Consider the following 17,487-nt stretch of genomic DNA (forward strand, 5'->3'; position numbering starts at 1 on the left):
GAGGCACGAAGAGGGAAATATCCTGCCATGGGCTCTTCACTTACAAGAGACAGAACTAAGTGAAATTCAGATGGCTTTGCCAGGGAAGCCCCCAGTGCCAGGCTTGGTTCATAGTGCCTACTTAAGTGAGCTTTTGTGAGTATAGCCACAGGCTTTGGAGAAGGCCCTGTGACCTTTCCTCCACTCTCAGCCAGTGTGGCACAAGGGGAAAATTCCTGCCGCTCTGGCTCTGGGGACATGGGGGGTATCACCCCCTTTCCTGGGACTGTGGTGTCACATCAGGGCTGGACCCCTCTTGTCCGTTGCTTATTGGGTCACCCTGGGAATATCCTGGCCCTCATTGGAAGCCTTAGTGTCTGGGGCCCAGGCTCCTATGCCTTTGATGGCCTGCAGCCCCAGCTTGAGTGGGGGAACCTGCCTGACAAACAGGCAATGACACCATCACACTGGGAGGCTGTGGGGTTGTGGTTTGATCCAGTAGAAAGTTGAAGGTACTTTCCTTGGACTAGTTTGCTGGAGTGAAGGTGAATAAGCTGGTGTTGACAGGGAAGCCTCTGCTCAGGCCTGTGCTATCTTTCAGTGGAACCCCAGAATTCTGCCCTGAACTCCCCACCCCATGATGGACAGTACTGGGCATAGCTAAGAAGGCTTCCTCAGGCATGCGTGCTGTGGGGGGTATTCCCCATGAGTGCACTGGGGGAGTGCTGATCATGCTCCCAGGGCCAGCGTGTTGAAGGACTGGGCCAGCAAGGACCTTTCTAAGGGGACATCGTTTTAAAGTTGTGTCTTAAAGTGTGAGATGGGGCTCACATGGGAGCCTCAGGAGTGTGGTAGAGGGACATTCCAAGGAGGGACCCATAGTGAAGGCAGAGGAACCCAGGCAGGATATATCTGTGGGTAGGGTAGGAACCTGAGGTACAGGGGCTCCTGGAAAAGCCAGTTGATACGTTTGACCTGGGACGTGTGAATGGGCTCCAGTGGAGGAACACACTGAGGGAGGCGAGTGTTTGCAAGAGTGGGTGAGGCAGGTGCTAGATCTAGCAGTGCCCCCTACCCCACCCTTAAACACTGCTAGTAAGTAGTTACCTGTGTCTCCCCCCATACCCAGGCCCAAAAGATAATGGGAGGATGGACCGTTCTGGCAGGGAATGGTTGTGGCGGGTCATACCTGTCTCCTCAGGCTGGCCCTGAGGTGGAATTTGTGTCCTGAGGCCTCATTGGACCTATAGTCCTCTTTAGCTTCCCTAGCGTGTGCAAGAATCTTGTGTAAGAAAATAACAAAAACCTTTGTGACTTAAAAATCGTTTTTGGGGGGCGCCTGGGTGGCTCAGTTGTTTGAGTGTCTGCCTTGCACTCAGGTCATGATCTCAGGATCCTGGGATTAGATCCCACCTCGGGCTTCCTGTTCAGGGGAGAATCTGCTTTTCCCTCTGCCCCTCCCCACTGCTTGTACTCTTTCTCTAGTAAATAAATAAAATCTTTAAAAAAAAAAAATCTTGGAGATCTTCTGGAATGCAGTCTTTGATGGAACAGGTCTTTGGGGTAGCAGGATGCTGTATTTCTTCGCGCTCCATTGAAGCTTTCCCTGCTGTTCAGTGAACCAAGGCAAGTGGTGGTCCATTCCCACCTGTGGATATGCCTTTACTTGCCCCTCCTCTCCTGGTTTGGGGGTCTGACCCTCCTGAAGGATCCTGGGTTGTATCCCTATTGCTTGGCACAGCATCTGCTTTCTTAGTGGGTTTTCAGCAGATAAAAATGAGTGAGTGAGTGAATGAACAAGTGTGGACGAAGTGTCCCTTTCCCATACATCAGACAAGCCCTTTCAGAGAACAGCAAAGGTCAGAGCTGCCAAGAACAGTTTCTGTGTTCTCTTGTTGAGGCCATTTCCCCTGGAATGGACTGAGAGGGCGCTAAATTTTAACTTCACACAAACTGCTGCTTGGTGAGCAGTTGGGATGGTAGCCTGGTGCTGTGGACATGGGATCTGTCATTTAGTTAAGTTTATATAAGCTCTTCCTTTCTTCTATGAAACTTGATGAAAGTTCCAAGCAGGTAACAGAATTTTGTGTTGGTTTAGCCAAGGCTGGCATACAGGGGAGGAGGTGATGAGACTGTTTTTGTTGATAATAGCATGTTCTGCTTCCAGAGATTTTCATAGGTCACATAAAATCTCTTTTGATCATAATATTTTACACAAGAGTTCCCAAGATGGGCAGGATGGGCTTATTGGATTTGCCCTGAAATTGTGTAGCTTCTAAACAAACTTGATACCCACATGCCCACCATGGACTGAAGCAGGAAAGCAGTGTATCTGGCCACAGTGCTATTCTCCTAGCATGTTGGGCTAGATTTCCTCTGCTTTTGTTCTTCCGCCTAAATGGTTTTACAATTTAGAACAATTAAAAAAAACCAAAAACACCCAAACTAATTTTTAGCCTGTGTCAAAGGGGGGTATTCTTTCTCCTGAATTAAAAGAACTCTGTGAAAGTACTGAGAAGACTTTTGAAGCACCTTTACTTTAAAAAATTGAGCTTAGGAAAGTTTTCCATGTTGGCAACTAGAGGGGCTGGTGGCCTCTCTGTGTTAGGAAGAGGTGGCCCTGGCCGCTATAATACACTAACAGTTCCTCATGGACTGGCGCCACATAGGAAGTGTGTGCTGCTGGGCAGCCCCAGGGTGAGCAGGGTGCCTCCATTTTCTGACAGCACCTGAACCCTACCTCACTTCTCAAAATGAAGGCTGCATGTCACAAACCGGTTAGAACTGGCTGTTGCCATGGTTTTCATGTTGGAAGGCGCAGTTAAAGGGTCACATGACCAAGGAGGGAAATGCCTTTGTCACATGACTTTTTGGTGGATGATTAGCATACAGGAAGTTCACTCCCTGCTGGCTGCTGGGATGCTGAGTGATCATTGATGGGAGGTGGGGTGACGTCATTGCTTGGATGAGTTATTGATTACTCTCAGGCCAAGATGAGACCTGGGAGTGCTGTGGTTGGAGTGGCCATCTCAGGAAGCTTCAGCCTCCAGATGTTCTTGGTCCCTCATCCTGCCCTTTTCCCTCAGACAATTTGAGTTTTGTTTTTGTTAGACTTCTCAACCTCCAGAAAAAGTGCATGCCCTCAATAAAATGACAAAAAGTGATTACCATCGTCTCAGCGCACTCTTGATCAGGAAATGCTTGTAGTCTGCGTTTCTAGACATGGTTCTGCCTGGGCTACTGCTCTGTCTGCATGCAGTCACCTGGGAGCCCACCTGGGCTGGGACCAGTGGCTACAGCTCCTATGCTCGGGCCTTGCACTGCCCCTCAATATCTTTGTCTGCATCTAGAGAACCTGGATGGAATTAGAGCCCTGAGGTTCCCTTGAAAGTTGACCTTGGGCAGAGTGGGCAGTCAGCAGGGAGACAAACAGAGTGAGTGGTGGTTCCCAGATTGCATTGGTCTTTGGTTTGGTGAGGCCTGAATATGATGTCCTGGGTTACTTGATAAACAGCCAACTGGTTTCTGGACTTGAGACTATAGTTTAATCACCCCAGTGAGGAGACTGTATACTTTGAAATGGCACCTTTTTTCCCACTCCTCTGATGTCTTTTGAGATTTCGGCCAACAAGTTCACTGGTTTAAGTCAAATCAAGGTTAGAAGGATTGAGGTGTAGCCACTGTGTGGCTCTTTTAGGAGGGATGGAAGAGCCCTGGTTGGGGAGAAGGGTCCAGGGGCAAAGATGCCTCTGTATTTGGTCCTCTGTGCCCATCCTTCCGTAAAGACAGACCTCATTCCAGGAATGAAAAAGGCAATTCAGTGGGCTGTTAAAACTAGTTCTCCGTCTACAACTCTGTCCCTGCTTTCCTGGAGTCTAGGAGGGAGGAGTGGGGCAACTAGCGCTATTTCTCTCAGTTAACTTTATTGAGTTTGTTCACTGGGTCACAGTGCCACCTAGTGGGTTTGTGTGGTCCTCTGCTGGTTTTCCTACTGATGAAAAGGATCCTAAAGTGGAAGCCAGATCTTTTTTTTTTTTTTTTTTTTTAAGATTTTATTTATTTATTTGACAGAAATCACAAGTAGATGGAGAGGCAGGCAGAGAGAGAGAGAGGGAAGCAGGCTCCCTGCGGAGCAGAGAGCCCGATGCGGGACTCGATCCTAGGACCCTGAGATCATGACCTGAGCCAAAGGCAGCGGCTTAACCCACTGAGCCACCCAGGCGCCTCTGGAAGCCAGATCTTAAGGGAAAGTTTACATTGGGCCCTCAGCAAACAGCTGCTTGGTTGGGGGCGCACAGCATGGTCTCTGGGACCCTGTGAATGCGGTTAGAGACACAGTAGAAGCTCAGCATCACACTGTCACATCAACACACAGGAGCCCTGACAACAGGCCAAGAACGACCCTGCCTCAGCTCCAGGATCCTGGGTTTGTTGTTGTTTTAAGATTTTTTAAAATTTATTTTTGAAAGAGAGCATGTGCATGTGTGCACCCACACAAGCAGGGAGAGGGGCAGAGAGAGAGACTCTCCAGCATACTCTGTGCTGAGCACAGAGCCCTACACAGGGCTTAATCTCATCACCCTGAGATCACGACCTGAGCTGAGATCAAGAATTGGCACCCAACCCACTGAGCCAGCCAGGTGCCCCTCAGGCTGAGCATTTTTATCAGAAACTGAACCACATGGTAGAGAAGAGAGCTACGGTGTTTTCCGAAATGACCACGTCACCCTTGGACACAGGTCTCCTCAGCCCTGGGTACACAGAGGTGGGCAATAAGAATAGTCTTGGCTAGGAACCTAGCTCTCAGTTTGGGTGCTTTGTGGTGAGTATAGTGAGAGAGAGAAGTCAGTATGGGTGTGTGGTAGGGCGGACACCCAAGGAGAGAGGCTGGGGAGAGTGAGTGGGTCAGCCATGCTCTCCACCTCCCTGCTATGACTGTGTCTGAGTCTGGGCATCTGTGGTATATAGGTGCCAGGCTCTGGGGAACGGTACTGGCGGAGCGTCCAGGCACTCTGATAACAGTCTGCTTTCCCTGCTCCACAGTGACATGAAGTCTGAGAGGAGAGCCCCCTCTCCTGATGTGATTGTGCTCTCTGACAATGAGCAGCCCGCAAGCCCAAGGGTGAATGGGCTGACAAAGGAGGCCTTGAAGGAGACCAGCACCGAGGCCCTCATGGTGAGCCTTGTCCCTGTGTTGGGGGGTGACCCTGCCTGACATTATCCCCAAATGGTGTTGGTGATGGTGGGGCCTGTGCTCCCTGGCTATGGCTCTCCCCTTCAACCCTTGTTCTCTTATCCTTGCAGAAAAGCAGTCCTGAAGAACGAGAAAGAATGATTAAGCAACTGAAAGAAGAGTTAAGATTAGAAGAAGCAAAACTCGTTTTATTAAAAAAGTTGCGGCAGAGTCAAATACAAAAGGAAACTACCACCCAGAAGGTGTGTGTGTGTCAGTTCTCTTCTCAGGAGTCAGCAGGAGCCAGTTAAAATGGGATGAAAACCCAGACTCATTACCTTGGCCCACCTTAGTACCAGGAACCAGGAGCAGCTGATCACAGGCAAACAAGTTTCCTCGAGGCATAAGGGTCAAGGTCTAAAATGGAAATTTGGATTATACATTTTGTGGAAAGGAAGGTAGAATAAGGATACTACAGTGCGTTTTGGTTTCGAATATTCTTTTTTTTTTTTTTTTAAAGATTTTATTTATTTGTCAGAGAAACAGAGTGAGCACAGGCAGACAGAGTGGCAGAGGGAGAAGCAGGCTCCCCGCGGAGCAAGGAGCCCGATGTGGGACTCGATCCCAGGACGCTGGGATCATGACCTGAGCCGAAGGCAGCCGCTTAACCAACTGAGCCACCCAGGCGTCCCTGGTTTAGAATATTCTTGATAGGAGTATGTAAAAGTCCTCATAAATGGGAAGTGTTAAGAAAACAGAGAACAGGGGCACCTGGGTGGCTCAGTGGGTTAAAACCTCTGCCTTCGGCTCAGGTCGTAATCCCAGGGTCCTAGGATCGAGCCCCGCGTCGGGCTCTCTGCTCTGCAGGGAACCTGCTTTCTCCCCTCTCTCTGCCTGCCTCTCTGCCTACTTGTGATTTCTCTCTCTCTCTGTCAGATAAATAAAGTCTTAAAAAAAAAAAAAAAAGAAAGAAAACAGAGAACAGATGTCTTAGAAGCTGCTGGAAGTTCTGGGTTAAGAGCTCTTTCCCGAATGCATTTTCAGAGAGGCCTCCTACCTTGTAGGTGGGCCATGCTGGCCATCAGGAGCTACCACGGTTTTGTGGACCGATTCCCTCATGCTGCAGGGGCATGCCACAGTGCTTCCCAGGCCCCGGAGTCTCTGTCCTAGGGCTCCTCCTGCCATCTCCCCTGGTGTCTGAGGCTCCTTTTGCTGCTTCTAAATGCAGATTACCATGTAGGCCAAGGTTAGGTTTGTTTTGTTGGTTTGTTTGTTTATTTATTTATTTGGTTTTGTTTGTTTTGTTTTTGTTTGATTCTGTTTACTTTTTTGGTTGTTGGGGTTTTTAAAGCTACCCTTCCTTTTACTTTAACCACTATCTCAGTAAACCAGGTACTTTTTTTTTTTTTTTTTTTTTAAGATTTTATTTATTTATTTGACAGACAGAGATCACAAGTAGGCAGAGAGGCAGGCAGAGAGAGAGGAGTAAGCAGGCGCCCCGCTGAGCAGAGAGCCCGATACGGGGCTCGATCCCAGGACCCTGGGATCATGACCTGAGCCGAAGGCAGAGGCTTTTAACCCACTGAGCCATCCAGGCGCCCCAACCAAGTACTTCTTAAAGTAACATATTCCACTAGATAAGGAACAGGGACAGACTTGGTTCACTCCACTGAGTCTTAAACAATTGGGAAGGAGACAAATAATTGGCAGGCTTTGCCCACTGGCCTATATCCACTTACTGTGTTCAAGTGGGAGCTCAAGCAGAGCCTTAAGTGAGTATCCTCCTATCCTGCTTCCTTAAGGGGACTTGTGTTCTTTTTTTTTTTTAAAGATTTTATTTATTTATTTGACAGAAATCACAAGTAGACTGAGAGGCAGGCAGAGAGAGAGAGAGGGAAGCAGGCTCCCTGCTGAGCAGAGAGCCTGATGTGGGACTCGATCCCAGGACCCTGAGATCATGACCTGAGCCGAAGGCAGGGGGACTTGTGTTCTATATACTCTGTCAGCCCTTACTGCCCAGGACACACTGTCCTTGTCCCTTACCTAGTGGCATTTGTTACCTTAAGAAGTGCTTGGACTTGGTGCTTTCTCACCAAGGTTGGGATTAATCTATTCAAGTCTGGCATCGTTTGCCTTAGCCGTCACCACAAGTCCTTCACATCCCCCAGAAGGCAAAACCTGCTCTTAAACCACAGAGTGATGTCAAGCATTCCCAGGAGGGAGGGGTGCTGGAAAATCTCTCCTCTGCCCATTGCAAGATTATTTATTTATTTATTCGAGAGAGAGCATGAGAGGAGTGAGGTCAGTGGGAGAAGCTGACTCCCTGCAGAGCAGGGAGCCTGATGTGGGACTCCAGGATCATGACCCGAGCCGAAGGTAGTCGCTTAATCAACTGAGCCACCCAGGCGCCCCCTCCTCTGCCCATTTCAGGTGTGTCAATTCCTGCTACAGACTTTAGCTGGAGACTACACTATAGACTACACTGGAAGCATAGAACCTTAGAGCTTGATGGCTTTGGAAGAGGAAGAAAACCAGTCTTTCTCCCTCTGGATTGTATGTGAGGGGAATGGGGCTGATGACCCCCTTATCTCTCGCATGTCTGCTCTTACAGCCCACAGGCTCTGCTGGGAGTGCCGTGACCACCCCTCCCCCGCTTGTGCGGGGCACCCAGAACATTCCTTCTGGCAAGCCATCCCTTCAGGTCAGTATTCCCTCTGCTTAGTCTCCTGAGCAGTCCTGATCCAGTTCCTGTGAAAGGCTGCCCATTCCTTATGATTCCTTTGGAGTGAGGCCCAAACGTAGGCCACTTTTGACATCACAAACAAATCATGCCACTGCTGAGAGGGCTCCTCCTATGACTGCTCCTAGTAAAATTAGAGAACTAAGATTTAGGCAGACCAGGTTGCTTTTGATTCAACAGTTCCAAGTTTGTGGGACCTAGCAGGGCCTCCTGCCCACAGGGTGAGATGGGCAGGGGCCTGCCTTCCCTCAACAGTCCTGTGCCCCCAGTTCAGACCAGCAAGAAAGTGACACCCAGCCCAGGTTAGCTGGACTTCTGCTGTTGTAGGGGTCATGTGGGTGAAAATGTACTACCTTGTTGGTGCAGTTCACTCCTGAGTGAAGCCAGTCTGCATGGCTGTTGTCGTAATCCATGTTCCTTCTTCTTTTGTGTTTAGAATAAATAGGCATTTTAGTGTCCTTCCCCCCCCCTTTTAAACAAATATGTACTTTTACAAACAGCAAACCTGTTTGTTTTTTAAAAACAAAAACAAAAAAAAAAAAGTGTAAAATCTGGGGTTTGGTGCTGTTGACAGACCTCTTCAACAAGAATGCCTGGCAGTGTCATCCCACCACCCCTGGTCCGCGGTGGGCAGCAGGTGTCCTCGAAGCTGGGGCCACAGGCGAGCTCACAGGTCGTCATGCCCCCACTTGTCAGGGGGGCTCAGGTGAGCAGGGTATGCTTGTGTGGTGTAAAAATGTGTACAGGCTACTCCAGCCAGTCCCCTCATGAGAACAGTCCTTCCTGGTCATCAGCTTGGGGATTATGGGGTCCAACCCTTCCCTCCCTTCATTGATCTTCTCACCATCTTTTTGTTTATTTAATTTTATTTTTTATTATTATTTTTTAAGGGGGGGAAGAGAATGGGGAAATATCCATACAGTGGAATGTTATTCAGCCTTAAAAAGGTGTGGTTTTTTGGTTTTTTTGGGAGAGTGCATGGAGGGTAGGGGGGCAGATGGAGAGGGAGAGAGCGAATCCTAAGCAGCCTCCATGCTCACTGTAAAACTCGATGTGGGGCTCAGTCTCACAACCCTGAGATCATCACCTGAGCCAAAATCAGGAGTTGGACGCTTAACCAGCTGAGCCACCCAGGCGCCCCATCCCTTTCATCATCTTATCCTCTGTCCCACCCCACAGCAAATCCACAACATCAGACAACATTCCAGCACGGGGCCGCCGCCGCTCCTCTTGGCCCCCCGGGCATCTGTGCCCAGTGTGCAAATTCAGGGACAGAGGATCATCCAGCAGGGTCTCATCCGTGTCGCCAATGTCCCCAATACCAGTCTGCTTGTCAACATCCCACAGGTGAGGACTGTGCTGAGCTAACCTAACCCCACCCCCTGCACACACAGACATCAAGGGCCCCTGGTCCTGCGGCATAGTCCGGTCTCCAGAGTAGTATGGTGTGTGAGCTGCCTGCTCCCTCAGGAGTCAGGCAAGGCCTTGGGTGCCCCATGGGGGTTTGGACTGGAGCTCCTCCTGGGTTAAGAACTATGGTCTAGCTGAGTTGGATAGGTCCTGAGAGGGGGAGAGGTTCAGACCTAAGCTGCAGGGTGTGGGGGAGGCTTCAGGTGGCAGAGCCAAGATGTTTTGGGGGATGGATGAGGCCAGGTAAAGCATCCGATGGGCCTAGACATGGCTGGGACTGGGGGGCGGGGGGTGAGAGGGGTGGAGTGGCACCAGAGCCTTCCTCGCCCTCCTCTCTGTCTGCATGAGTACATGAGGGGAGCATGTCTGCAAATGTCCTCACAGCACCAGCACATCTATTCTTAGCCACGAGTCCTTTCACCTCTGTACAGAGCCTCTGAGATGGGGTGGGTCTGTTCCCACAAAGTAATGCCAGGAAGATGGGACCAGGGTGGGTGGGCAGGCTAGAAGCAAGAGCTTTATTGACAGAGAAAATTATTGGGTCTGTAGGGGCTTTTGCTGATGGCTGTATTAGCTTCTCTTCCTCCTCTGGCATGGTGCATCTTTGTCTGCCTCCCTCAGATAAGAGCTTGACCAGCAGGATTCTGAGCAGCATCTCCGTCTTCTCTAAAGTCAGACCAGGCTGAGCTGCTTTGATGGCTGGTGTCCTCTGTGTTGGGAAACTTGCTCAGCTCTTGAGACCCTCTGTGAGGGAGGGGGCCCTGGGAAACCATTCTGGGCTCCCTGAGCCCTATGATGTGTTGTGTGCAAGTTGTCAGGTGTGTGTATTTTCATGGGGGTGGTGTATGCTGCTTTCCTTAGATTTTCAGAAGGGTCCTCAGCCCCACAAAATTAAGGGCACTAGTGTGATCAGCTCTGGGTTTTGGGGAAAGCACTTGACAGGGTTGAGGGCTGGGTGAACTAAAGGAAGGAGACAATGGAGCATTGGCCACTGGGGTCCAGATGAAGATGAGAAAGTAGTACAGGAGCACCGAAGATTAGGAGTGGGGGAAGAGGCAGGACAGAGGTTGGTCCAAAAGCTGTTCTCCACCATAACACCAATGAGAACACATGAGATGAGTGAAACATTAGAGTCTCAGACAACCACATACAAAGGTGCTCATGAAGCAAATGCCACCAGTGCTGTGGTGATCTTCTCTCACACCCCTGTGAAAATGGCGGCCATCTAGACCTGTGCTGGGAGGAAGTCTGCTAGGCCATAGTGATGGGACGGTGGCCGTGTTGCCTGAGCGGGGGTGCCCACTGCCCTGGTCACGGTTTTGGCTTCATAGGTGTCCTCATGTAGCAAAACACAGTAGAATACAGATTGTAAATGTGTGTCGTTTATTGGATATCAGCTAAACCTCAAGTATGTTTTATAAGATAGGTCATCTCATACGGTGATGAGTTTAATGCTGCTTTGTCTGTTGGCTTGCTGATGTCAAGCAGCTCGGAGTTACTACCTTAAAGATTCATTAGTCAATACAGCTAACAGTGCCATCCTGGTCTCTGGGATTAGGCACCCCCAGAACCCTGACCAAGTTGTTATCTCCTAAAAGCCTTCCCCAGCGTCGCTGAAAGGGACGACAGCCACCTCTGCTCAGGCCAACTCCACCCCCACCAGCGTGGCCTCTGTGGTCACCTCTGCTGATTCTCCAGCCAGTCGTCAGGCAGCTGCCAAGCTTGCGCTGCGCAAACAGCTGGAGAAGACGCTGCTAGAAATCCCCCCTCCCAAGCCCCCTGCCCCGGAGATGAACTTCCTGCCCAGCGCTGCCAACAACGAATTCATCTACCTGGTCGGCCTGGAGGAAGTGGTGCAGAACCTGCTAGAGACCCAAGGTGAGTGGGCCTTGGAGCTATTTTCATCTCTTGCCAGTGAAGTTTTTCTTACAATAGGTTATTTTCAATGCATAGCACATGTTGGAATGTCTGCCGTATGCTGAGAGCTGTCTTGGGGTGGGGCATCTTATGCATAACCTTTTGTATCAGTCCTGCTTTCTATGAGACTTTACTTTTTGCTTGTTTCAGTTTTTACATTTATTTATTTGTTTATTTACTGCGCGCATGTGCTAGGAGTTGCATCAGCCCAGGGATGGGAGGGGTGCAGGTGAGGGCAGATCTTCAGCAGACTCTGCACTCAGCACATAGCCCAGCACGGGGCTCAATCTCGGGATCCTGAGGTCATAACCATAGCTGAAATCAAGAGTCATACACTTAAACTTAACCAACTGAGCCACCCCAGTGCCCCATTAGTTTTTACATTTTTAAAAATGCTTTCTATTGAAGTGTAGTTGCCATACAGTGTTAATTAGTTTTAGGTGTATGATACAGTGATTTAACCATTTTATACATTACTTGGTGTTCACCACAATAAATGTGGTCACCATCTATCACCTCGGATAACTTCTTAAACATATCACAGTCACCTTTCTTGTTGGGGCCTCTTCTGAGAGCTTGGCCCTGGGGACACCCAAGGACCTGCACACATGGTCTGCGGGCAGAAGCTGCTCTATGATGGTGGGGCAGACAGAGAGGCATGAGGAGGAACATTTACAGGAGGCTGACAGGCTTTGTTTCCAGACAGGTCTTTCCAGCTAGAACTTTTCAGAGCCCTGAATGCTCTCAGCCCTGAAGGTAGGAGGGGGACACCCAGGCCTGGGCCAGACTCACTTTATCACCCTCCTTGGAAACAGTTTGGAAAGCACCACTTGCATGTTAAGAGGTTTTAGTGATTTTTTTTTTAAAAAAAAAAGGGCATATAGGGGCGCCTGGGTGGCTCAGTGGGTTAAAGCCTCTGCCTTTGGCTCAGGTCATGATCTCAGGGTCTTGGGATCAAGCCCCGAGTCTTGCTCTCTGCTCAGCAGGGAACCTGCTTCCCTTCCTCTCTCTCTGCCTGCCTCTCTGCCTACTTGTGATCTCTGTCAAATGAATAAATAAAATCTTTAAAATTTTAAAAAAAAAAAGTAACATTGGAAATGGAGGTGGGAAGCCAGGTTGGCCTTTGAGGGGCCTCCACCAGATGATTTGAAGACGTTTCTGCTTGGAGATTCAGTTTGTGATGATCTTATTTAGGCAGCCAGCCTGAATGCTCTCCCTCCATGATCTCAGCAGATGCTCAGACCCGAGGAGGAGATGGAGCTGTAACTGGTCCAGGGCAAGGGAGGGCCTGGTAGGCTTCAGACCACATACCTCGAATTGTCTCTTGGGACATGCCGACCCCTCTCAGGGCTGCCCTTACCAGCACAGAGTTGGGAGCAACAGTAATGGGGCCTGTACAAAGGAAAAGCACCTTCTGCTTGCTTGCATCTTGTCTCCAGAGAGGGAAGGAAGCAGGTATGCGTGACAGGTAGTTGGGGTCCCTGCACTACCTGCTTGATGTCAGGGTATTGGAGGGAGTGCTCTCTTCCTCCTCTTTAGTCAGTATATCACAAAAGATATATCACATCCTTGGACATTGTATCTAGTGCCTCTTAGAGGTAGAGCCCTCTGTATTTGGTTGGGGGCCAGACCCAGGGCCAAGGCCCAGCGGGCCATCTCAGATTAACTTGTAGCTTCCTTATTACCTCCCATCCACCCACCCACACCATTGCTCTTAAAATCCTCCCCAGCCACGGGGCCATATGAAGGATTGACGGTGAGTCAGGCTGAGAGTGGAAAGCCACGTAGGGCCAACATTGCCCTCTGTAAAATTGGGGATGGTGGCCTCCACTTGTCAGGGAGCCAGGCCCAGCAGGGAAGGGTGCGAGCTCTCACACCCTTCCTTGAATGTGTCTGATCCCTTTGGTGTCGTCTTTATGATGGAGTGATTTTGGCAAAAGAGCTGCCGTGAGGCCACTGTGGGATAGGTGGGTGGTGGGAGGCCCAAGTCAGGTCACAGTGCCCAACCGTCTGTATCTGTGTGCCCTGGGCATCTGCTCTTCCCACTCAGCCCGTATCTACCTGTTCTCTCATTAGGAGTCAGTATACTTCTTGTATCGCCCAAAATGGGACCTAACTGGGAGGAAGTTCTGAGCTCCTTTTGAGGTGTCCCCTGATGCCTCCCAGAGCCCCAGGCTGGGTGACTAATAAGTACAGCCTTGTACCAATGTTTCCACTCTCGTGTTGGTCATCCCTGCTACAGCTCCCTAGAAAGAGGTACTGTGTGCTCTAGGGTTAGACGTTTGGAGGTGATGTATTCTTTTCACCGGAGCATGTTAGCTGCAGGTGAGAGCCTGGAGCTGGGGGCCTGGGGTGAGGGGCTCCCCCAGTCTGATTCTATATAGCCCCTCAGCATTCAGGGGCAGCTTGGGCAGGCCCAGGGCTGGAGAGAGGCCCAGGGTCTCTTGGCAGCATTGTCTCTAATGTTAAGAGGAAGTTAAATCCTTGAGTACTCTAGACAGAAAAAAGATAATTACAAAAATACAAAACATGCCCCTTAGTTCACTTTTTCTTTCTTTTTCCTTATTTTTTTTAAGATTTTATTTATTTTAGAAAAAGGGTGAGAATGAGCAAGTGGGAGGTGGAGCAGAGGGAGAGGGACAGCATACTCCGTCCGTCCTGAGGGTGGAGCCCAGCGCAGGCTCAATCTGACAATCCCAAGATTCTGACCTGAGCCAAAATCAAGAGTTGGAGGCTTAACTGACTGAGGCACCCAGGCTTCCCCACCTTACTTCACTTTCAATGACAAAAAGAATATTGATCCCATACCTGAGCATGCACTTTACTTGGCTTCCCCAGTCACTCTTCCTATGGCCAACCAAGGGGATGCAATGCTCCCGTTTCTCAGATAAAGGGGCCAGGGCCCCAGAGTGCCCTCAGCTGGGCAGCACTGGTGTGTGACTCTGCAAGACACTTTATCTCCTTAGCCTTGGTTTCCTTCTCAAGATAACAGTGTGGGTTGCCCTTTTAGGAGGTTTGCATGCACAAGACAATGGGTATGACATTTGTCAGCCAGAGTATCTGCTGGATAATTAGTCCTTAGTTGACTGGCCCACTGGCAAGAATGCCTATCACAGCAAGGTGGGACCCGGAGGGTCACCTCCTCTTCACTGTGAGAAGAAGGTGGGGGAAAGTGGGAAAGGCAGTTGGGAGGAGCTAATCTGAGATCGCTTTTGTTCTTTTTAAGATTTTATTTATTTGAGAGAGCACAAAGTGGGTTGCAGAAGGAGAGGGAGAAGCAGGCTCCCCGCTGAGAAGGGAGGCCAACTCAGGGCTCCCAGGACCCTGGGATCATGACCTGAGCTGAAGGCAGACGCTTAGCTGACTGAGACACCCAGGTGCCCCTAGAGAGCACTGAGGTTCTTGAGAGTTGGTACCCCGTGTACCTAGTCCATGGCATTTTCCAAAGCTGCTTCACTTCCTTTCTATCAGCAAACCTTCCCCAAGGCGCAAGGCTGGCCTGGTGTCCACACATAGTTGGCACCAGTACATGCATGCCAAACAGACAGTGTCTTGGGATTTGGCTTACTGATGCCAGCTGAGCCACAGTCCAGGGCACTGCTCCAGATCTGTCACACGTCCTCATCCTGTCCTGGATGGTAGGGGCTCTGACTCTGGCATCCTGTTCCTATGACATGAGCCCACGTATCTCCCTGCAGCGGGCAGGATGTCAGCTGCTGCTGTTCTGTCCCGGGAGCCCTACATGTGTGCGCAGTGCAAGACGGACTTCACATGCCGTTGGCGGGAGGAGAAGGGTGGCGCCATCATGTGTGAGAACTGCATGGCATCCAACCAGAAGAAGGCACTCAAGGTAGAGCACACGAGCCGGCTGAAGGCTGCTTTTGTGAAGGCTCTGCAGCAGGAGCAGGAGATCGAGCAGCGCCTCCTACAACAGGGTGCCGCCCCCACACAGGCCAAGGCTGAGCCTGCCGCCGCCCCACACCCCGCACTAAAGCAGGTGAGAGTCCTTGGAGAGCCAAAGCTGTGGCCCTGCGGCCTGGGAGTGGGGGTTGGGCGGCCTCACTTTCTAGGAGAGGGGCCTTATTCCCTTCCCTTAGCCGGGAGTTGTTGCTAGCAAGCAAGATGTTCTGACGTTCTGTCCCACACTGGGCAGTTATCTGCCTGGTGGTTAACTGTGTGTCTAAATTGCATTTAATGGTGGCCTTTGGTGGTGAAAATACTAATTTGCAGTTTCTTTAGATTTTGTAGCTTTCACGTGCAGTGTTCCGGCTGACAAGTACTTCTTGTCTAAAAGGACTTTTCTGAAAGCCACATTGAGATGCAAAAGGGGCATTTGGAAGAAATGTTCTAGCTAAATTAAGGAGAGAAGCAAGTTTGAAGTCAAGTTTTGGCTGCTTTTTTTAATGCTTTGCTTTCCCACCCCCTGTAGACCCAAAGCACCCTGTTGGCAATTTTTTGTGTCCTCGGAAGTCATTTGTAATTCACTAATAAACATCTTCTCAAGATCCTTATATAGTGGGTGGCTGTGCTGCCCTCAGGAAATGGCCTGTCCCATGGGGACTGGGCCTCGTGGGGCCACAGCTGCTGCCCTTGGTCACTCTAGGTCACCCTAGGCCGTCTGTGGATGGTGCTGACCTCGATTTCAACCCCGTTTGTATAGGTCATAAAACCCCGGCGTAAGTTGGCGTTCCGCTCAGGAGAGGCCCGCGACTGGAGTAACGGGGCTGTGCTACAGGTCAGAACTGCGGTGCCGGGAGCCCCTGCACCGCGCCACCAACCAGCCCTCACGCCCCAGACCGTGACCACGTCAGTCGCCGACTGTCACGCTGCCTGCGTCTGTCTGTCTCTCTCTCCCTCCCGCCTACCCCTCCCCTCGGTGTAACTTACCTGGTCTCCTGATTTTGGACTTTAGGGACCCTGTGTGGGTGGGAAGAGGTCGGCCAGAGCACGGAGAGGCTGCGCTGAGCGTCTTGCCCTCTGTCACCGCCTTCCCCACATGAGCCATCACACCCTTTCTCCACTGTAGGCCTCCAGCCAGCTGTCCCGGGGCTCGGCCACAACGCCCCGTGGTGTCCTGCACACATTCAGCCAGTCACCCAAACTGCAGAACGCAGCCTCAGCCACAGCCCTTGTCAGCAGGACCGGCAGACATTCCGAGAGAGCTGTAAGCACCGGCAAGGGCAATGCCACCACCAACTGGAAGAAGGCACCCCTAAGTACAGGTGAGCCGCCCCCACATGGTGACATCTGTCCCTTCCTTGCGTTTGTCTGAGACTTGCACATACACAGGGTGAACAGAAATGGTGCAGAGAGCCCTGAAACCCCAGACCTATTCCCTGAGAGCAGCTGCTTTTGACTGTTCAGCTTAATCACTGTTCACCAAACAGGATGTCCCAAACAAGTGGTGGCCCTAGGTAAATACTGATTTCCCCCCTTTGTACAGTCTAGACCCAGACTCTTAGCTCTTGACTCAAAATGTTGAGCAAACCGAGTTTAGGGGGTGTGTGTGTGTGTCTCACACACACACCATCCAGTGGACACCTGTCAGCACAGACACTTATCTTGCCAATTCTGGCCCCCTGACCCCTTCCTGCCATAGGGAACACCTGTTTTTGCTGTTAATGTTGTACCTTTTCTGGTGCACTGACTTTTTCAGCCAGGTAGTGTTCTTCATTTCTTGCTCTTTGAGACACTCTTCCCACCCTCTGCTTTAGGTCAGATGGTGCAAAGAGTAAACAGAACAAGAACATCGGGAGGGGTGGGGGAAGGGTAAGATCCCTGGGGCAGGGGCTAGGGTTTTTACTAGGGTGGGTGGCAGAGGATTCTGAGAAAAGCACATTTGAGGAACAACTCATTGAGTGGGGGGTACCCTCAGGTGAGCACTCCCAGCCATCCCTGGGTTGTCCCCCACACCGCTTCCCTCCTTCTTTTTTAGTATTTATGTGCCAGCATTAAGGTGACAGTTAAATATTTGTTTCCATCAAAACAGGAAAGTGAAAGGTAGGCACAAAGGGCTATGGGAACCAGTGTCCCTCCCTGCCCCCGCCCAATTTTGTTGTATCCCCGTAGGTTTAAAAGGGGCATCATCATGAAAACCATCTCCTTAGGCAGAGCTGGGAAAGCCAGGCCAGCCATGCAAACAAAACACCAGAGTCAGCTGTGTGTGCAGCTGACCCTAGAGTTAGAAGTGTGGCCAAGAATCCGAGCCTTCCACAGGGGGAAACTCAGGGGAGGGAGTACATTGGTCTGGCTGCGGAGGAATCGGAGC

At 50.6% G+C, this 17,487-nt stretch overlaps 1 protein-coding gene across 9 annotated transcripts in view; it reads left to right on the forward strand.

The window, feature by feature from the left end:
- The window catches only part of GATAD2A (GATA zinc finger domain containing 2A), a 107,380-nt gene that overhangs the window by 85,140 nt on the left and 4,753 nt on the right, over nt 1-17,487 (forward strand). For 7 of the 9 annotated variants that reach the window (XM_032316883.1, XM_032316899.1, XM_032316908.1 and 4 more), the window contains 9 exons: nt 5,023-5,155; nt 5,284-5,415; nt 7,764-7,853; nt 8,467-8,598; nt 9,072-9,239; nt 10,901-11,180; nt 14,918-15,216; nt 15,880-15,954; nt 16,246-16,441. In XM_032316883.1, the coding sequence (XP_032172774.1) occupies nt 5,023-5,155; nt 5,284-5,415; nt 7,764-7,853; nt 8,467-8,598; nt 9,072-9,239; nt 10,901-11,180; nt 14,918-15,216; nt 15,880-15,954; nt 16,246-16,441 (1,505 nt within the window). The remainder of the gene's footprint in view (nt 1-5,022; nt 5,156-5,283; nt 5,416-7,763; nt 7,854-8,466; nt 8,599-9,071; nt 9,240-10,900; nt 11,181-14,917; nt 15,217-15,879; nt 15,955-16,245; nt 16,442-17,487) is intronic. The other 2 variants (XM_032316916.1, XM_032316924.1) reach the window with 1 other exon arrangement.

Source organism: Mustela erminea, chromosome 1 (genome assembly GCF_009829155.1).
Source record: "Mustela erminea isolate mMusErm1 chromosome 1, mMusErm1.Pri, whole genome shotgun sequence".
Lineage (NCBI taxonomy): Eukaryota > Metazoa > Chordata > Mammalia > Carnivora > Mustelidae > Mustela > Mustela erminea.